We start from the raw sequence: 22,462 nt of genomic DNA on the forward strand, positions 1-22,462 counted from the left end.
AGAGAGAGAGAGAGAGAGAGAGAGAGAGAGAGAGAGAGAGAGAGAGACTGGGAATGGTGTGATCTTTGGAAAGCTCAAAAACAGGAGCCTGATATACCTGTCTCCTTAGAGGTCTGCTAGAGCCTAACATATACAGAGGCAGATGCTCACAGCTAACCATTGAACTGATCATGGGGTTTCCAATGGAGGAGTGAGAGAGAAGACTGAAGGAGCTGACGGGGTTTGCATCCCCATGGGGAGAGTAACAAATACTAACCAACCAGAGCTTCCAGGGTCTAAACCACCAGGCTGGGAGCACATAGGGAGGGACCCATGGCTCTAGCTGTATAGGTAGGGGAGGATGACCTTGTAGGGCATAGGTGGGAGAGGAAGTCCTTGGTCCCGTGAAGGCTGGATGCCCCAGTGTGGGGGAATTTGAGGGCTGGGAGGGGGGAATGGGTGAGTGGGGGCACATTCTCATAGAAGCTGGAGGAAGGGGGATGGGATAGGGGTTTCTGGGTGGGGGGATGGGGAAAGGGAATAACATCTGAAACATAAATAAAATATCCAATTAAAAAAAAAAGAACGCTCAAAATCCATTCCCAGTGAATACCTCCTAATTCTTCCCAAATAGTTCCACCAACTGGAGACCAAGTACTAAAGCATAGGAGCCTCTGGGTCTATCCTCATCCCAATCACTGCAGCCTGGGACTTGTGTTTGTTCCTGTACATAGTAGGGAGATTCTCTCGCACATGTCTTTTCACAGTTTTTCCCCATTGATTTTGCTTCCCCTTTGTTCAGAGAAAGGATGGCTATAGTTCCAGCCTGATGACTATGGTGTGATTTTACCAGACTGGATCTAAGTGAAAGAGAATGAAGGGAGAAAAACCGAATAAGACTTTCTCCCACAGCCTGCATGCAGGATGCACAGTTCTAGTTCCTTCATCCCTTTAAACAAGATTTCTCTTTGGATCTCAGGTGTTTCTGTTTCCTGGGTGGTACAGATGCACTTTCTCAACGAGTGCTGGCCTTGGGGCCAGGCTGGAAGAGAAAGAAAACAGGAAAAGGTACACAGGCTTCCTGTCCCATAAACACTGGCCTCCCTCTCATAGGGCTCCTTTCCTTGCTCCTCTGGCTAGGGAGATAGGCTTCTCTGAGGGGTTTCCAGCCTACACTGAGCTTGGATTCCCTGACCTGGTCACCCTCAGCTCAAAGTCAGGAAGCCAGGAGACTCACAGTCACTTCAGTTGTTTCAAAGTTTCGACTTGATTTGCTGCTTTTCTGTTATTGTTTGTTTTGTGCTCTCACATTAGTATTTTGGACAGAAGGTGTCCCAGGCTTCCTTCAACTGGGCTGGTGACTAATTCATTATACTTGGTCTTGGCCAGGTTCTAAGGTTTCATTTCTGTGATTAATTGTCCAGTCAGAACTGTATAGAATCTTAGAATAAACCCCCAAAGTGTAATGAGATCAGGAGACACACTTTTACATGAAGAAATGCAAAGAAAGTACCAAGCACACAGAATAACAAACATTTACTAATTAGAAAGTTTCTGGTTAGAAAGATGCCTTTTGATGGAACTTTTGAGTAGCCCCTCCCCCACCAGGAAGTGGTTTTGAGAGATACTAGATAGATTGTACTCTTCTTTAAAAACAAAAACAAAAGTTCATTAGCTTGGGAGATTCTGCTTGGCCCAGTTAAATGAAAAAGAACATAAATATCCAGTGTTATTTTTTTTATTTAGATCACAAAATCTGCAAACAAAACCAGGTTTAGCATGCTAAGCTATTCAAAGCCTTTTTATTATGTTTGCTATTTCTGTATGAGCTCTTGATAAGTGAAGCTCAGTTTCAAGTTCATAGCACTGACAAGAATTAGCTTTGGAATTTAAATTGTGTTTTGATAAATCCTTTCCATCTGAGTTCTGCCAGTGCTTGGCTGAATTCAAATGTGCAGTTGTCCCTTCAGGAACCAGATTGTGGAATCAGCAAAACATCTTGTCCAAGCTCCTTCACTCCCTTTTTCTCTTTCCGCCCATTCTATTATCCCAGTATTTATCTACTTGTAGCAGAATCCTTGTATCTGGGTGCCTGGGCACAACTTAAATTCATAGGCTTCCACAGAACTTGCTGACCTGTTTCCTATGACCTGTGTCCTATGACCTAGCCTAGCTAGATGATTTACACCCATCAGAGAAACCGATTTAGGCTGAGGAGTTAATGAATGGCTGTGGGGATCATTTTTCAGTGGTATCCTTGCATCTCCTACCACATACTTTAATTGTAGTTAGGAGAAATAGGAATAGTTCATATGTTTTTCCCACATAAACTCAGAGAAAGTACATTTGAAAACCCAGAATTCCACAAAAGACACCTACATCCTTCGATTTATTGCTCAGTTACCTGCTTTCAATCTCAAGAGCTTGTTTGGAGGTTCCAGTAGGGGAGCTTAGCTCCTATACTTTCGACCACAAAAGAGTCCTTCTCTATTGGAGAAAGTGTCTTAGCTGACCAAATGCCGTGCCAACCAGATCAGCTTCGTCGTACCTGGCAGTCAGTGGGGTGACAGATGTTGTAGCCTGATTGCCCTCATTTCCCTCATTAACCTTTCAACATGCATTTCTTTGCTCTTTTTCACATACTTATTGCACACACACAGGCACACAAACACAGAGGTGTACACATATGCACATATACATAGGCACACATACATACATACATACATACAGACAGACAGACACACAGGATCACACATGTACATATATATGCACAGAAATACACAGGCAGACATATACATATATACACACACAGAGGCACACACACACATGCATAAGTGCATGCACACACATACACACAGACACACACAGACACACAGACACACACATGCACACACACATGCACACACACACACTCACAGTTTTAAAACAGTTCAACTCATCACTTCCTAGCCTTAGTTTTGCACTTAAATGTGTTATATGTTTGTCTTTAAACATTTCTTGATATTATTGTTCTAAAATCGATTGTATAGGGTCTTATCTGGTCACCATAATTTAGTAGCTTGTTCTCTTGTTGCTGATTAAGATTGCTTTAAAGACTGTATTATTTGAAGTAGTGGCATAAAGCAAAATTTCATAGGTTTCTTTGGGCTGTATGCCGAATTGCTATATCATATGCTATATCTACAGCCACGCGCAAGAACAGCAAGGAAATTTCCATACACCTTTTCTTGGTGGTTATTAGATAGTTTCCACTTGCTCAACTTTTTTTTTTTCTGAAACAAAGATGGCTTTTCCATTTCAGCTGGATCACTGTAGAAGATTTCTGTTTATATTGTGTGTAGATAAGCTTGCAACTGAGTGTAAATAGCCATAAAAAGGATTTGTGCTTTTATGTATTGTACAATTTTTATTTTGGCTAGTCAAAGCAACCAGTCCCATAAGGTCCCACCTTAATTAGCAACCCTTCAAGAGGAAGATGGACCCTCTCACCCTTTCGGAAATTTTGTCTTAGAAGGGAATTCATGCATTTCTTGTCACTTTGGGGGATGTTGTCATATAATACAGATTAGCATCAACTCCCAGCTGAAGAAGATGGGCCCTGCAGAGGCCTCATTGGAGGCTGCTGCACTTCACTCTTTCTCTGCAGGGACCCTTCTCCCTCCCTTGTAGTTTGTGTCATCTCATGTCGTGATCCTCTTAATACCATGTTTTGAAGAACGAGACTTTGTAATTACAAATTTAAATATTTGCACCATGCTCTAACTAACTGAGCTAATTGGCCTTGTTAAGCTGTGTTTTGTTCATATCCTTGAGAGGCCTGCTTCATTCTGAGTGGAAACAGAGGAGGGGTGGATCTGGAGGAGAAGAGAGTTGGGGTACGGGAACTGGGAGGGGTGGAGGGAGAGGAAACTGGATTGTATGAGAGAAGAATATTTTTTTTTTTTAAAGCCAGAAATTGCCACCAAGGCCTCTCTGGTCTTTTCCAAGTTTCAGTCTCTTGAATATAGACATTGTGGACAGGACAGTTATGAGGAATAGATGCACAGGCTAGTGTCACTGTATATGAAGCTGTCTCTTGAGCTATGGGGTAGGAATAGAGTAGGAAGAGGCAGTGACTGTGGGTCCAGCTTAGTGGTAGAACACTTGACAAATATGTGTAAGGTTCTTGGATTTGATCCCCAACACAGGAAGGAAGAGAAGCAGAGAGGGAAGGAAGGAAAGAAGAGGTGGGGGCTCCTCAGTTTATACTCTTGTCCTTGATCCTATTAATGACAGGAGTGGATCCTGTTACATAGTGATTTGCTCTTATATAGAGTCCCATGTGCTAATGTAAGTTATAGGCAGAGAAAAATTCTCATTCTTGGACCTGCGGGCAAGGAGTATAAGGTACTCTCCTGCAGTTTTAGTGCTTCATATGCAGAAAAGGCTTAGAAATTAAGGTTGGAGACGACAGAAAATGAAGAAGAAAAATGCCCACTGTGTCACGCTGATTAGGGATTTAGCCTCAGGCCAATGGAAAATCGTTGCTGGATTTGAGCACAGATGATACACATAATGAGAAGCTTGCTGTGCATCTGAGCATGGAGTGTGGCAGTTTTGGAGCTGAAGCAGGGAGGCCACTTAAGCTGCTGGTGATGGCCATTCACGTGGCAGAAAGGGTGACTGAAATGAGGCGGTGGCAGTGAGGATGCCCTCCCTTCCATGCAGGACCATTGTGTGGATAAATTCTACTGAGAAAAGTAGGCTTTTTCTGAGATAGGGTTCTGAAAACATTGTCAATGTTGTTATCATTACTAATACTCTTTAACTTGTAGGTAAGATTACATTCCAGCTAGTCTCAATGGAGACAAGCAGGTGTGCTGATCAACTGCACTGTGGGGAAAGCCAGTATGGGGTGTAAGGACTCTAAAGGTACACTGAGAGCTGGAAGTGGCCCTCCCTGACAGGCTCCGTGATGGTGACGACTTGCAGGGAAACCACACTGATGCAGTTATCTGGACTTGTGCATCAGGGCAGGGATAGTGGCCCTGTGGTGGAACAGAGATTCAGGATAATGCCCTTCCCTTCTGTTATACTGTTGCCTGCATCTCTAACCTCACTAGTTCTGTATCTTGAGTGGAAATATCTTCCTCTCCCCAACCCTGCCCGCCATCTTGCCTGACTGTGGAGGGAATACTGTGGAGCCTACATTCTTAAGCAGGTTTTCAATCTACTTCTGATTTTAGGTCTATTACTCACATCTGATTCCTGTGGTATCTGATGCTCTCCATTCTGAGGATCCAGCCTTCTCATCCTCACACTCCACGTAGCCTTTAGCGTTTAGACTTTCTTGCTTTGATGGAGTCAATTAGAGCTCACCTAATGCTTCTTCCAAAATATTTGTCGACACCTTTGTTTATTACCATTTCCACTGTTTTTTTTTTTTTTTTTTTTGCTTACAGTATTTCTGTTCATTTATTCTATTGAATTCCCTTTAGAAGTGTATTTATTCTTCTACAGGTTTATGGAGGAGACACAAATAAGTTAATCAAATGCAATTAGATAGCATAGTTTAAGGGCATTTCTTACACTAGTGTGTTATTTAGTTTTATTTTATGTAAATATCTGGCTACATTTATAGATGCTTTCCATGTGCATGTCTGGTGCACACAGAGGCCAGGAAAGAGCATTAGATCTGCTGGAATTGGAATTACAGGTGACTTTGAGCCACTCTGTGGGTCTCAAAACAGTGACCAAAACAGTGTCTCCTACAAGAATAGCAGTACTCTTAACTGCAGAGCCATTTGCCCAGACCATAGGTCTTTTTTTTCTTTTTTTAAAACATACATATATAGGTTTATTTTCTTGTACTATGAAGGTTATTCATATTATACACAATCTAGCTATCAACTTCTTGAGGAAATTGAGCAAACCCATGGCTAGACACAACTTAAAATAGCTCCTTTAGACTTGAGTTTCCTCATGCGTGGTCTTGTTTTCGAATATCCATCTTCTGAAAATTTCCCTGGCGGCACACAGCTACTGAAAATGGTTGGTTTCCCTTCATCAGGACCAGTGGCCTGTAGTGAGTGCATAGCTTTTGCTTCCCATGGCTTAAGGGGAGCTTGGGTTTGTTGAGTCATTTAGGATTTTACTGTTAGTGATTTAAGAGACGAGAGAGACTAGAATCGAGATCTGTCCCCCTCCACTGCCCAGCCCCCTCACTAAATGGATCAAAGGAGGGAGATCATGCAAGCTGGGTCTTGCTAAGAAAGGAACCGCATGCACTTCCCTTCACATTAAAATATGAGCCCCAGGAGAGCAGCTGCTTGACAATCTTGTTTCTGCTTGTATCTCTGTCATCTATACAGGGCACATGTGAGATGCTCAATAAAGCTATACTGAATTAAAAGAAAAGTAATTGTGTACCTCTAGAGACTCATTTAACAAGGAAGACATCAGAGTCAGGTTTAAAACATGAACTTTTGAAAATATTTTCTAAAAAGATCCAGTATCCACAAATGAAAAGGTTGTGTCCTAAATAGATCAGATATATGTTACTTTACTTAGCAGTGGGTTTCTATGGTAACATCATGTTCCTTTTATAAAAGAAAAATCTGAAAATAAATATTTCTGAACGGTACAACTGAGCTCATCTTGATAGTGCAGACTGATGGAACTACTCTCGTTGTGGAAGCATTAAATGCCGGCATGCCTTTGGCCTCTCTGCTGTTGTGGAAGCATTAAATGCTGGCATGCCTTTGGCCTTTCTGCCTGGTACCCTGAGGTCTGCTCACTCATCTGAGCTGGAGTTGAGGTACTTGAGCTGGGCACTATCGTCTCAAATTTTCTCCTTTTTTACTGTCTCACTCAGGTGCTCACTGAGTACTTCTACCCAGGGGTTCTTTGGGAGTAGCATTAAGCTAAGACAATGAAGCTCCCAATGCTTTGCATAAAAATTCAGATAATGAACTTTATATGAAAAAAAACAGAGTAGAGAAAATAAATTACACCCATTTCTTTTTTTTCCAATCTCTTGTGTTCCTTCAAGTATTGATTTTTGACTTGGAAGCCTGAGAATTGCCTCTGCTTGCTATCTATCTATCTATCTATCTATCTATCTATCTATCTATCTATCCATCCATCTGTCTATCTATGCAAATATATATGTATGTGATGTGTATATATATATATGTGTGTGTGCGTGTGTGTGAGTGTGCAGTTGTGTGCTTGTGAGTGAACATCAGAGGCTGTCACCAGGGGACTTGCTTGATTTTTCTTCACTTTGTTTTACTGAGGCAAGATCTTCAAGTGGGAGCTTGAAAAATTGGCTGGTCTTGCTACCTAGCTTTCCCCCGACCCCTGGGAATCCTGTCTCATGACTGCCTGACTTTCATGCGGTCACTGGGGATCTTAACTCTGAACCTCATGCTTGTGTGGCAAGTGCCTTGAACACTTGCCATGACCTCTTTGCTGTTTTTTGACTTCAAATTAGAAAGGATGGTGTCTGCATCATATTTATCCTTTACAGGTAGTTCTGAAATTGCTTACAGAGACTAGACAGAGAAGCCAAGGAACAAAGCTCCTCATTAATAGGAAGAAATCTCAGAGTGCCCACTGTGTTCAGTCACTTGTGGTTCCCATCCTCACCTGCTAACCCATTGTAGGCTAGTGCATTTCACATTATAAAGTCTGCCATCCTGCTCATATGCCCTGTCAAGGTAGGCACTCATGAAGGAACGAGTGTTTGCATACTTTCCTGTGCGGCCTTCTTCTCCACATCTTTTCAAGCTGCTTCAGCTCATAGGAATGTTCTCTGCCTCTGAAATCATAACATGGAGTCAAGTTTTGTTTTTCTTTTCAAACTCAGTCAGCATATTCCATTGAATGCAGTTCTAAACATTAAAAATTCTTATCTTTCTAGAAATGTTGGCTTCTAAAATGAAGTTATCTGAGTTATAAGGAATGGGTGTTTGATGGAATACTTGAGGAAAATGGCTTCTGTGAATTTCTTGAGCAGTGGTACAACATTGTACCTTCTGAAAAGTTAAGGGACTTCTCACAGGTAATTTTGACCAGATAGAGTATTTACCTACACACTGATCTGCAGTGCTGCAGTTGCAGTTTGAACTTTTATTCACATGCATTCATGTGTGTGTGTGCATGTGTGCATGTGTGTATCTAGCATATAGATAAAATTATAATCTCATTGAAGAGAAAAAATTTAAATCTCCCATATAGCCTTTAAGATCATAGTACTTATTTAATAATTAAATATCAGGTAGTAAAAACTAGTGTGTATATATATATGCATATATATATACATATATATATATTAAAATGACCTTGATTATTGTATAAAATATTATATATAATAAGGGTTCTCAACCTGTGACTTGTGACCCCTTTAGGGATTCCATATCAGATAGCCTGCATATCAGATATTTATAATTCATAACAGTAGCAAAATTACAGTTATGAAATAACAGTGAAGTAATTTCGTAGGTGGGGATCACTATAACTTGAGGGACTGTATTAAAGGGTCACAGCATTAGGGAGACTGAGAACTCTGATATGTAAGATATGTGTTAATGTCTGCTTGAGTTTAGATCTTAGAGTCTCTTCAAGGCCCATATGTTAAAAGCTTCGTCACCAAGATGGTGCCACTGAGGAGTGGAACAGCCTTTAGGGAGTGGAGCCTGGATGGTAGTTCTTAATTATTGGGGCTATACCTTTGAAGATGATGGTGGAACCTTCACTCTTCTTTCTCTATTGCTTCCTGCTGATGTGGTGTGCCACCATACACTTCTACTCTGACATGCTGCTTTACCCTGAGGTCCAAGACAATGGTGCCACAGATCCGACAGCACTATGGGCCAAATAATAATTATACAAATAATCTTTAATTGTCTTGGGATAGGGAAATGGCTCAGTGGGTAAGAATATTTGTAGTGAACGCAAGAGCATCTGGGTAAAGGCTTTGCATGCCTGCATATTTGATACTTCAACACTGGCAGATGGAGAGAGGTGCATCCCAGGAGTTCACTGGCTAGTGAGCCTATCCAAAGGGCAAAGCCATTCAGGTTCAGAGAACGACCCTGTTTCCAATAATAAGGTAGAGAGTGAGAGAAGATGTCAGATGTACTCCTCCAGTGTCAGCATGTGGGTGCACATATTTGTGTGCATACAACACACACAAGTTAGTTACCTCATACTTCATTACGGTGCTGAAGGCTGACACATGCAATTTAAAAATGATGCATACATGTCATCAATATGTTAACATCCTTTTTATATGAAATTTATTTGAAATCACATATGTAGTCTATATGTAAACTATAAATGTTATAACTAGTTTTGAACAATGACTCCCAAAGTTTACAGTGAGTACCATGAGACTTCTTAGTGGTGACTTTGTTTGGGGAGAAGCTGTGGGAATCAAATGTTCACTGAGTATATCCTGACATTTTGTATTTTCCATGTAATATGGCACAAATTTTGCACTTATTTGAGGGTCTGAGCCTGTCCCTTGATTTGTGACACGTGAAAAAAAAGTGTGTGTATGTGTAAAGTCCCAATTTCTCTGGAAGGATTATTTTCTTTTAAGTGTTCTGTGGCCAGGAATAAGACTATGTTCTATTTCTTTTGGGGGTGTTGCCTGGTTTTTGTGTAGTTGCAACCTAAGAGTTCCCAGGGATCCCCGTGCTTTGCACTGTACTGGGCACAGTGTCTCCATGCTACAGCGTCCTGTGGTTTGCAGACATGTGTAAGAAATCCCATCCTTAGCATTGGAGTGGGCTTGGATTCTTGTTCCAGGTTTTGGTTTGCAGACTGGTTCATGAGCAGACGCTATGACTCATATACGTGTGCTGACAAACTATCAGGAGCTCTAAAGGGTTGGAAAAATTGTCAAGAAATTTTCCCTTGTCAGGTGAAATTATGGAGAATGTTGAAATAGGCAGACAGATTAACAAGTGTACCTTTTTGAGTGATTTCAGAGGCCAGTACCTTCTACTGTCATTGAAAGGTTTTATAGTACCAAGTTGTAAGAAACTAGCAAGAATATGAATGTGTCTTCTAACCAGAAATGAAAGTGCATTTGTCTTTAGAATACAATTGACTGTTACCCTCTGGATATTTACCATGTTTCCTTAAGTAAATGCCTTTTGCTTTCTTCTATGATTCTGAAATTCTCCTTTCACTGGTAGCAATATTTTACTGATTTGACTTGCTAGTTAGTCATGAATGTTTTGCATGAATTAATTTTATATTTGCACGAGAAATGTTTTTATCTCTTTTAAAAAAATATCATTTGGTACTAGGATATTTGTCTTTATTTTTTAATATTTATATATTTTTTTATTTTATGTGTACCTATGAATATATCTGTTATCTGCACTATGTGCCCTGCCTCATGCCCAGATAGGCTGGAAGAGGGGTTGGATCTGTTGGAACTTGAGTTGTGAGCTGCTATACTCTTCACCTCTGAGCCATTTTCCAGTCCCAAGAAGTGAAGAGCTGGTTCAAGTGATCCTTGCATATTAAGGAATTAGTGCTATGGGGGTTTCTACTAATCTGAATATTCATGTGCTAGGATTCTCATTATTTAGTTCTCTGAATAGAGTTTAGGTGGGTATATATCATATTTTCAATAATGTAACTATACCACACTATCATTTTAGATCATTTGATGTATGTGAGGAGTGGAGTCTTAAAATTGTTATGAGTTCCTATGAAATGGTGAGTTTGAGACAAAATCCATCTGGTTTAGGCTGCAATTGAAATCCTTGAGCACCAAGTACAGCCCTGTGCATGAAGTAGATTTTAATTTCAGGTATTTAAAATTGTAAAGAGACACATTATAGCTTCCTGCTGTCATCCTCAGAATTTGGTGACAATGGCATCCATAGCTCTTTGGAATTGTTGGGTATCATCGACCTGGCAGATAGGATAAAATAATCTTAGGTAAATAAATTAGCATATGACATCCACATTTAGAGTTGGAAAACAAAACACTGCTTTTATGTACTTACCTCTGTTCTCATTTCACTGGCAACCTGAATCAGTCAGAGGCCTACCTGTTTTATTCAAAGGCTGTGTTGCATTTGAAATTCGTGTCATACTTCATACCATCATTATTTTGCCAGAATAATAAGAAATAACTTAAATTTTACATATAGAGGCCAGGATATTCTCAGTGGGATATGGAAATAAGAAAGTCCTCTGAATACAAATAGCTGGGAACCAGAGAAACTTGAAAGTCATTATGCAAATACTTGACCAGCCTGGGCTGTCCCCCACAGAGACTGCAGAGATACTTTCTCAAGTAAAATACAAACAAACACAAAAACAAGATTCTCAGACTGTAATCCTTAGAATAGTGTTGACTTACATGGCAAAAAAAAAAAAAGAAGAAGAAGAAGAATTATACAAATTGAAATTTTGGAGATAGAGCAGCCATAGGAGAAGGCAGTGTCACCACAAAGCAGGGACTGGAGTGATCCGGACAGGAGCCACGAATGCTGACTCCCAACATAGGATGGAAACAGATAGGGATAGATTTTCTCCTCCAGCTTCCTCAGAGGCTATGACTGGCAATACTGTCACAGTGTGACAGGAGAGTCCTTTGTTCTGTCTACATAAAAGTAGTAGAGAGACAAGAAGAAAGCAGTGACTTGGGTATTGATGGCCGTGCTGAGCTCCAGAGATTCACAAGACAAGTTTCTGGGTCCAGAGGCTTATAGCTCTAAGCCTTGGGGAAAAAAAAGAGGCTTATGGCTTCAAGCTTTCGGAGCTGGAGACTAATTGTTCTTCGTGGTCAAGCTGAAACTCTTTGTTCTGGGTTCAGAGTACCAATCCCTACTGGCTAGGGTTGCAGTCACCTAACTCTCGCTATGCCTGAGTGTAGGCATATACCTTTCACAACCTCCCCTTTAGCCCATGATCCACCAGAGGTGATTGAAAAACAAATGTTATTAAGATATGGGGAAAGTGGACCTGTTTAGAAATAGTTCTTTGGGACAATTTTAGTCTTTTTTGTTCTCAGTCCAGTTCACTAGCAAACACCAAACATGAATCAGCAGCTGTAGTCCAGTCCACTTGGCAGTCACCATACATGAAATCAGCAGGGGCAGTTCAATTCTGAAGAAACTGGAGTAGTGGCAAGAAACTGCAGGAACCTCATGAGAAGTTCTTTAGTGAGTTTCTCTCTATGAAGTGACCACAAGTGAAGATCACCAATGCAATGTAAGATGAAGCAATACATGCCTCTCATCAGTGAAGACTAAGGAACCAGAGCAAATTGAACCAATGGTTGAACTCCTACTATATGTGTGTATATATGTATATGTACATGTACATGTACATGTACATGTGTATGTATGTGTGTATGTATGTGTGTTTATGTGTATATGTATGTATGTGTTCTTTCTAAACATCATGGATTCTTTCATGTGTCTGCTGTATCAAAACATTTTTGCACCTGTGTCAGCTTCAGCAGAACATTCTTTCACGTGTCTGCTTTAGCAAAATATCCATTCATCTGTCTGCCCCAGAAAAACATCATTATAACCTAACTGAGCCTCCAAAGAAACCAGAAACTTCCACTTTTCCTGAGTCTTCAACCTTTAGTAGGTCTCTCAGACTCTTCTAGCCACCAGAACCTCTAATATTCATGGCCTCTGTTCTAGTCTTTGATTCTTAGTGACTTCTTGGCTCTTGTAGACTTAGCTTCTCATGGTTTCTGCCTTTGGTTGTTTTCTATAGTTCTTCAGGACTCTCTGGAGCTCTTGAGTTGTCTCTAAAAGTTATAGCTTAGAGCTATGGGTATCGGAACACTCAGCCCTATTTGACTCTGGAGTTCTTTATGGTCTCCTTACTCCTCACTGTTGCTGCCTGGGATGAAATCCCAGGGTATTGTCTGCTCCTTGGATAACTACCTAGCATGTTCTACCCATGATAAAGGCAAGTATGCAAAGAGGCCATTTGGGAAGAAGCTTTTATTGACCTAATATTGGATACCAGTGTATAGGAGGAAAGAAAGGCTCCCTGCCAAACCCAAAAATGATGGAAAACAGTCTGCTTACTCAGCCAGAAGAAAGACTAAGCAATACTAGTTCAGCTATAATTCTACCTAATTAAAGCCTTACATAAAGTCAGACCACACATATCTCAAATCAGGATGATAAATCAGAAACCTCAGATAGGTACAGTCCCTTTTTTGTCAAGCATAAAGATTTTTGCTCCATCTTTACTGGAGGTGGTTACCAACTTTCATAGGATCACGATTGATAAAGCCTTCCAGAATCATTGTCAAAGAGTACTCAGGAGCACTCGGAGCAGGATCATGTGGTGATCGCTGAAGTTTGTTACGTTGAAGTCATCAACACAAGAACACAGCTCTCAGAGGACATGAGATAGTATTTTTTCTGGAGAAAAGTATGAGTGACCATGTCCTAGGAACACATATTGAGGGTACCCCAAGTTTTATATTCCAATGTGTTAACAGTTTGTTGCAGCTTCTATAGTATCAGAACAAAGGGAGTTATAAAACAGGGCACTTTCAAGATTTATTGCTGGAAACATTAGGCAGTCAGGCTACAGCAAAGCTAGGTAAACACTGTTATAGGCTTTGGATGCTATTTAACAGCATTTTTAGCCCTTAGGTTGGCTGGAAACTAGGTGTCTGTCTGTATATTCCAAAGGATTTACCAAACAGTTACCTAGGTATTGGGTTAGATACTGAGGAAGATGATAGCTGCTTATTAAGGGGTTAAAAATACCTTAAGAAAATTTGATTCTTGAATTGCAATATTCTACCTTACCATGTCCTTGAAGTTCCCACCAGCTTGCACAAGTTCACTGAAAGGTGTGGTTCTTTTCAGGAATTTTCATTCACAAATTTCCTGTGTTTGGTTAAGCTGGGGCAGTTGTGATTAGAGCAAGACCTTCTGAAGTGGAAGCCACAATTCCAGCTGTGCTTGAAGAGTTCTTTGATAATGGTTTCTTCATGGAAAGCTTGGAACATTGATCTAAAGATGGGCTGCCTGGCTGGGCTTCAGACAGCTTCCACAAGGGAATAATCTGGCAGCTCTCATTCAAGAGCTGAGCAAACAAGACAAGAAAGGTTTTTCATCCACTAAAGAGAAAACTCTACAATGTTAAAGGCTGCATTTATGATTTAGAAAATCAACACTCTTAACAGTACTTAGACATATACAACCCATGGCCAAGGCGGAACTGTGTCCACCTGATTTAGTCAGAGCCCTGGGATGTAATGCCTACAGAGCTATGGGAAAATACATGACTGCTATGGTGATTTGTTAATGCTGCCATGGAAACTACTGACAATCTGGACCTCAGAAGTTCTTCTAAGCAAAAACTTGAATGTAGGGAGTTGGCTTTGGAGTTGTGTGTCAGGCCAAAGCTGGAGAAATTTTGATTATTGGTAGAAATGGTATGAAAAATACTCTCAGTAAAAAATACAAGTAACATAGCAGAAAATGGCCTTATACTATATGTAAATTGCTATAGGTTGAATATTACTAGAAATGACAACAGCAATTTTGGTGTCTTAGTTTCTGTTTGGTGTCTTGGTTTCTCTTGCTGTGAAGAAGCACAATGACCATGTCAACTCTTACAAAGGAGAACATCCTATTGGGGCTGGCCTACAGCTCATTAGCATCATGGTGGGAAACATGGCAGCATGCAGGCAAGTATGGTGCTGGAAGAGGTAGCTGAGAGTGCTCTATCTGGACCCATAGGCAGCAGAAAGAATCAGTGAGCCACCAAGTCTGGCTTGGGCTTCTGAAATGTGAAAGCTCACCCCCTGCCTGCCCCCCAGTGATGTACTTCCTCCAACAAAGCCACACCTACTTCAACAAAGCAACACCTCCTAATAGTGCCACTATCTATGGACAGTTTTCTTTCAAACAACCACAGCTGGTGAAGGCTTAGAGAAATTAGGAACATTCTGTTAGAAATTTGGTGTGGAAGACTGTCAAAAGTGAGACTGTCTTATTCTTACTGCTTACAATAAAAAAGGAAGAAAGGAAGGAAAGAAGGAAGGAAAAAACAAAGAAAGACAGAGAAACAAACAAAGGGAGAAAAATAGAGAAATTAAAAAAAGCTATTAGCATGGGAGCCCAGAACTGATGACTTGGGGGAATTCTTAGCACATTGAGATCAAAACAGATTCTAGAAGAGGGAGTGTTGTGAGAAAAACAACTTGTAGCCATAGTCTTCCATTCCCAGTTGACCTGTGATGATGTTACTTAGTGGTTCTATTCTTGCCTGTCTTTAATATACTAAGGTAGGCTAACCAGTGGGAAAAGCAGGCAGTTAACACTCAGAACACTGACTTGTATCAACAGGGTAAGGGCAAGAATATAGCTCAGTTGCAGAGTGCTTGCCTTGTAGGTATGAGGTTCTGGGTCCAGTCCCTAAGGTTAGGCTACTGAAATGAAGCTGTTACCTGGTAGACTTGGAATTTCTCTCATTGTTGACATGGCCCTGTAACACTTTGTTTTGGTTCCCTAGTTCAAACTTTCCATATATATAAAAGAAGTCACCAGGAGAAGAGACAAGTGTATCTTAATCGGTCAATTGTAGTAAGTGATCTGTTTTAATATCTTGAAGGACAGCTCTGCTGAGGTGGGTGTGAATTAAGCCTTAAAGAACAGCTTTAAAAAGTCCCAGCAGTTTAGTGGTGTTTGCATGATTAGTCATTGCGCCTTCTGTTAAGTTTTCAGCAGAGTGAGATGCGATCAGTGGAGATGACTGGTGATTTGAAGCACTTGAGACAGTGGCAGCCGTTGACTTCCTCAATCCATTCGTTCCCTTCTATCTGTCAGTTGCTTAGATTCCCAAACCCCACAAAGGAGACATGGGAAGCGTGCTGTAGCGTTTTCAGCTGATAGATAGTGTTGAGTGCCCTCTTCTCATCCACCCTTCAGTGCCCACTCTGCATCACAGGACAGTTTGGATTAAGGAAATGCTGCTGTGGGTCGGGTGGGAGAGGGATGAGACTCTAGGAGAGGATACAGTTTGGAAACAGGCCATTTGGGACGATAGAGACAACTCAGCTCACCAGCTAGAACTGGCTCTAACAAAGGCTTGTTTTTGTGATTGTTTGCAGAAAGATTACCACTTTGAATATACAGAATGTGATAGCACTGGCTCCAGGTGGAGGGTCGCCATTCCGAATTCTGCAGCGGATTGCTCTGGCCTGCCTGACCCAGTGAGAGGCAAAGAATGCAGTATGTTGTGATTTGTTTTTTTTGACCATTTGTTTTCCTGATTAAACCATAAACTCATCACATTAGTTCTAGATGCCATTAAAATAAACACAAGAGACCTGGCAACAATGTATATGTAGTGTTGATATCTAGCAAAATAATAAGACTTTCTTGAAAATTTTGTTGGTACATTTTTCTTTATTTTGTTTGTAAGCATCTAGCTATGTTTCAAGGATGTATGTAGGTCCAGGTGTGCTATAGTGTGTGTTTGGAGGTCAGAGGACAACTTGTGAGAATTGGCTCTCTACTTCCACCATGTGGCTCCTGGGGATTGCACTTGGGTTATCAGGCTTGGCACTAGGTAACTTTACTCTCTGGGTCTTTCTCAGGACCTTGTGTCATTCTGTCTGAAGTGCCTAATGAGACGTGGGCAATATTTAAGGTTGTTATTTTTTTTAATCTATTTATTTCCTTATTTGAAATTACAGAGAGAAGAGGGACAGAATCTATCTCTGAGTTTTAAAATAATACTTTCTAATTGAATAAAACATGCATCATTTAGAATTCCTCTTAGAGATAACCTTGTGTTGGGTGTGGTGGCACATTCCTTTAATTCCAGCACTTGGGAGGCAGAGGCAGGTAGATCTCTGTGTGTTAAAGCCAGCCTGGTCTACAGAGTGAGTTTCAGGACCACCAAGGCTACAAAGAAACTCTGTCTTGGAAAAAAACAAAACAGGGTGAAGAGAGAAAGAGAGAGAGAGAGAGAGAGAGAGAGAGAGAGAGAGAGAGAGAGAGAGAGAGGAGAACCTTTTCATTTTTGTCTGTCATCACTACCACTGTCTGCAGCTCTCTTCTGGGAATGATTCCTGTTTATTTGTCATAAAAATAGTTTAATTATTTTAAGTGTACCATGTAAAATGACTATGGGATTGTTTGCTAATATTACATCCAATATCTTGTTTTCTGGAAAGTATTCAGTGTTCATAATTAACACAGAGAGATGTGATCAAATTTATTTTTATTTATAAACTACCTTCCAAAACACTGTTTTGTCAGTTAGAAGTTTATGCAGTGAAATAAACAAGCTGTAGCCCTGGGTTCGAGAGTGATAGAGAAACTATTTTGATTTTTCTGTGGTCTTCTGAAAACTTGTAGAAAGCTTCAATTTCCAAATGAATGAAATGGGTAAGCAAGTTATTAAATGGGTGGCCAACTCCTTCTTATTCATACAGTGTGTATGTTACTCATTGGAAAAGTTGAACATTAACAGTAGGTATTATGGAGACTGTAGTAGTTTGACAGATGAAGAACTCAGAAAAAAAATCACCATTATTTTTTGGTGACTGATCCAATGAAAGGATTTCCACGGCGCAGCTTGGGACAGATCACAGCAGGCCAAGATGGTTCCACGAGGGGAGGTTTATTAAGAGAGTGGGAGAGCAAGAGGAGAGAGAGAGAGAAGTAGAGAAGAGTAGAGGCCGGCCATGACCACGTGGAGAGAGGGGGAAGGGAAGGGGGAAGGGAGAGGATAACCTGCAGGTGCTCAGGGTTGAGGAGCAAGAAATAAATGCAGTGAAAACCTGAGAGTCTCCATGGTCAAGCGATCTAGCAAGAGTCAGAAGAGACAGTGGGGTTGATAGAGAAGTAGATGCAGCCAGGCTGGGGTCTTGATAGTCACTGGTGCACAGGATCTGTTCTCAGTGGAAGCAGAATGTGGTTAAAGGAAACTGGAGTCTGTTTAACAATGATGTAGTTGGTTTATTGCAAATTTGTTTCCTAGAAAATATGTATTTGCCAATCCTTTGTACTCTTGGGATTAATTTTTTGGCTCCTTGTAACCAGCCTTATTTGTAGACACTAACTATTCTAAATGCTTACTCTGTGGATAGGAGATGTGTTGGTTTGGGCTAGCTCTGGCTATCCCATTTAAAGAGGACTATAATGGAAGATAGTACCTGTGGGAATTGGTAGTCATTCCGAATGAGGGCCTTACTCTCTAGAAGTCATAATTTAGTACTTATCAGTATACTGTGAATTACACACATTAACCAAGGGTTCCTAATTTTGCTACAAAATCCATGCCTAAACAAGAGCGACTTCTACTTGAATGTTGCAAAGACCTTTTCCGGTCAATATTTTCATAGCATCATTCCATATGTAAAGTTCTGAATTTGCCTTTTCAACAAGAAAAAGTTTTCTAAAACTCCAGTAGTCAAGTCTCTTTTAATCATAATATGCTTTGAAAATGATGCTTATTTTAAAAATAGTACATGATAGCTGGGACACGTTTTATATCAGTTTTTTGTCTGAAATCTGAAGTTGTCTCAGCTCTTGTATGATATATGTATCTATATCTGGCCTTAGAATTTTTTCTTTTTCTTTGTTATAGTAAAAGGAAGTTATTTAAAGCTCACAAGTCAGTTAGCAGATCTAGTTAACTTGGAAACACAGTCACATCATAATATTATGCACATTGCTTCCATATCCCCGGTCTTCAGCACCTTAGATTTCTATTGTTGGTCATAACCACCATTTCTTATTCTGACATCGAGACAGACATGGTGCTTAGAGCTGGATCCTGTCCTTGGTTATCTCAGGAATATTTGCATATGCATAATGAGATATCTTGGGGATGGTATTCACGTCTAAAAACATAACTCATTTGTATTTCATATATATATCTTACATACCTCACCTCCAATTAGTTTTATGTAATAGGAAAAATTTTTTGTCACAGGAAGCAATACAATAGAATTTTCTCCTTCTCGAGAAAATTTGGCATCCCCAGAAAACTCAGACTTGGGAGAATTTGAGCTTTTCAGATTAGGAGTGTGTATCAGCTCTAACAGTCCTTCTACTGGAGGGAAAACATAGGCTTGAAGTGGGACAGTAACTGTCCCCAGTTCTGCATGTGGCAGATCTAAGGCTCCACCACAGATATATTTGATTGCAGAGCCAGCCTGTCTTCATTGAGGATGTGGCCAAGGTGCCTTCAGCTCTCTTGGTACTTAGCAGTTGGCTCAGACAGGAGAAAATAGATTAAAAAGTAGAACATGGTGGCTTCAAGTAAGTTAAAGGGAGTTATGGTGGTAGTTGTGCAGGATATGCTCTTCTCAGATTTATAAATTTTGTCAAACCTAGATGTTGGCCTTTGTGAAACTACTATAGGTTTTTGATGTATAATCACATAGGTCTTTTCTTTTTTTAAAAAGGGGGGGCAGTAGAGGCCTTTCCTGGGGAATAATCATGGAATCAACTTTTCCAGAAAATTGGGTAAACTCTACTCTATATTTGTTTTTTTGAAACCATGTAGAATCAAGTAAGGAGAAGTCATATATCAGCTTTTGTTATGTTGGATCCCTGAATATATGTGATTCTAGAGCTTGTAGGGCTCTGGAAGGGCAGGGAGTGACCTCCGTTAATGACACTGGTTTTGATCTCTGTTGTCCATTTTGCTGGGGAAGAGCTGGTCAGTTTCCTAATGCTGCCCTGGACACTGAGATGGCCTCATGGCTCTGTGTTTCCCTGCTAGCTTCAGCTCACTCCCTGGGAAGTCGGCTGCTTCTCCCAATGCCCTGGTGCCAAGTTTGTTTTCTGTAAGTGCTTACCGTTCCCCATCAGTCTTGCAAGTAGCATGCTTGTTATCTACAGGGTCATGCAGATAGCACATATAGCATATTTATTATCTACCTTACAGGCCTTACAGGGAGCATGCCTCCTGAACCACTGCACTGTTCATCCCACTCTTAGAACAAGAGCCTGTAGCACTCTTTAAACCCCACTGCTGGCCCACTACCCTCTTTTCTCCTTGAAGCAGAAGAGTTTCTAAAGTACTTCTTAAGGCTTGGGGTTCCTTTGATGCTTTTAGGTTGTCAAAAATAGCAATCATCTTTGAGCAATTTCCTACTGCAACCACAGACCCCAGAGACCGGGGCCTTTGGCTTCAAACCAAGCCTTAGAAGTGAAAGGTGCGAGCCTGGCTCTCTTAGGAGATGCGATGGTGAAGAGAGATTTTACCTTTATGTATTTTTAGAGAAGTCTAAACCACTGAAGAAGAAATAAACACATCTATTTCTTTTATATTCTAATGCTTTTTGGTAGAGAGGGCACACATTATTTATTGCTCACTCCTTCAAATATTTCCAAAATCATGATTTCAATAACAGCTTTAAATACAGGATTTTCTAACTAAGAATAACTATTCAAGATATTTTATTTAGAAAGTTTTGTCTTGTAGGCTTTGTCTAATTGAGTGCTTCAGTACTGTTGTTATACAAGTCAATCAATGATACATGGGACATATGCAATGAAATATACAAACAAATATGTATAGAAAAATGCACTATATAAGGAGTAACATGTGTGCATGTGTGTATAGTTTACTTTTGTAATTCCAGTTTTCATGAGATATAACTTTTATACAACTATGCACACATACATTTCTATTTTGATCTTTCAATAACTGGTTGTGAATTAACACTCGTTTTACTTGGATCAATAAGTGCTATGCTCAGAATAGTTTTACAAGTCTTTGGATACATGCTTTTCTCATGCCTTTTTTTACCAAATCTTTTTTATGACTCATATCTAATAGCTTCTGAGAAATGCACAGTTAATAAAATGTGCAGTTGTATTAGACAGATATTCACTTACTTGTAGAGGCAAAAGGAAAATTGTTTCTGCATGTGTGAGAAAAACGGAGATAGATAGCAACATAGTTATGAGCCAATACTACATCAAGATAGAAAAACTATAAATATGTTTAACATGAGAGCCCTTAAGTATTTAAAGCAAACATTGACACATTTGAAGAGATAAATACAAACAATACAATAATGGTAGGAGACTATTTCACTATCTGTATTTCACTTAGAGTAATGAAAGACTCCCCTAAAAGGAAACTGCCTGCAAAAGGTAGATTTGGAGAGTCCTCAGGCAAGAGGGGCTTAACAGATAGAGTGTTGTATCCAGTTGCATCATGATACATATTCTTCTTAGACAAATGTTGAATATTCTGAAGGAATACTTACATACTAAGTTGCAAAATATGTATTTTTTTAATTTTAGAAACTTCATTGTAAAAGTTTGTAAATAAATAAAAACTTCACACACTAAAACTAACCAGATCCAAAGCTTATTCAATTCAACTTCTATAATCCTTGGCAGACAGAATCTAAACAATCACCAGCTGAAACTCTGGTTAAAAGTCATAAAGAATCCCTGGTGGTCTGACCACCCCTCCCCCGCCCCCCGCCAGAGTAGGAACATGGGAAGATGCAAACAGCATTATGGCTGCAGACCTCAGGGGCCTCTTCATGTTCAGGATGAAGACAACTGATGAAATGGCTTACTTGGTTCAAGAGAGTGTCCTGGGCAAAGATGTTTGAACTTACGGGACAGAGGACCCCACAACTATTCAGTTTTCCTCTGCTGCTGGAGAACTGTGTTCCATGGCTGTAGCTTGGGACCTTTGAGTGCCAGAAATATACTATAGGGAAGGGCAATCTTGCCAATAAAGTATTAGAAAAGAGAGTATCCACATTCAAAAGAGTAAAAAAGAACCTTTACCACACATCATATTCAGAGTGGATGAAGGATTTAGACTTCAGACTTGGAAGTAAACTACAAGAAGAACAAAGAGGAAAGAGTATGTATTCTTGGGCTGAACTGGGATTATTTTGCATTTGACTCTAAAGTTCAGAGGTAAACCCAAAACATAACAAACTAACGAGCAGCACAGTGCAGGACATATTAGGTTGGAGGCAACCTACAGAATTGGAAAAGATATTTGCAAGGCTAATGGAGAGCTTATGACACCAAATAAACAGGGAGTTAGAACATTCAACATCAAAATAAAACAAACACAAAAGTTAAAAAATATTAGAAGATGTCCTAAAATATTAGAAATGTCTAATATATATTAGAAAATATGTATATATATATAATATTATATTTCTCAAAAAGGATATAAATGGTTGACAACTATATGTAGAGTTGTCTATCATCTCTAGGAATCAGGGAACTACAGTAAAAGTCATAGGGAATATGTTATTCATACCTTTCATGATGGCTACTATTAATCAATAAAAGATAAATACGGAAGCTATAGAGAAAAATAGACCCTTGTATACTGTTGGTACAAATATAAATTCATATCGCAATTAAAGAAAGTAGTATTGGGTTGTTTATTACTCAACTATGAAGAAGGAAAATAGATGGAATTCGATAGAATCATGTTAAGTAGTACAACCCATAGTGAGAGAAAAATA

The 22,462-nt window shown here is 39.9% G+C and overlaps 1 protein-coding gene across 2 annotated transcripts in view; it reads left to right on the forward strand.

Annotated features, from left to right (window-relative positions):
• Kiaa1324l (KIAA1324 like) overlaps nucleotides 1–22,462 on the forward strand; it is a 165,161-nt gene that overhangs the window by 68,209 nt on the left and 74,490 nt on the right. Inside the window, exon 2 of one of the 2 annotated variants that reach the window (XM_028776069.1) lies at nucleotides 16,094–16,214. In XM_028776069.1, coding sequence (XP_028631902.1) covers nucleotides 16,094–16,214 — 121 coding nt within the window. Of the gene's footprint in view, nucleotides 1–16,091; nucleotides 16,215–22,462 lie in introns of those variants that run through there. The other variant, XM_028776070.1, reaches the window with a different exon arrangement.

This window comes from Grammomys surdaster, unplaced genomic scaffold (genome assembly GCF_004785775.1).
Source record: "Grammomys surdaster isolate TR1022 unplaced genomic scaffold, NIH_TR_1.0 264, whole genome shotgun sequence".
Lineage (NCBI taxonomy): Eukaryota > Metazoa > Chordata > Mammalia > Rodentia > Muridae > Grammomys > Grammomys surdaster.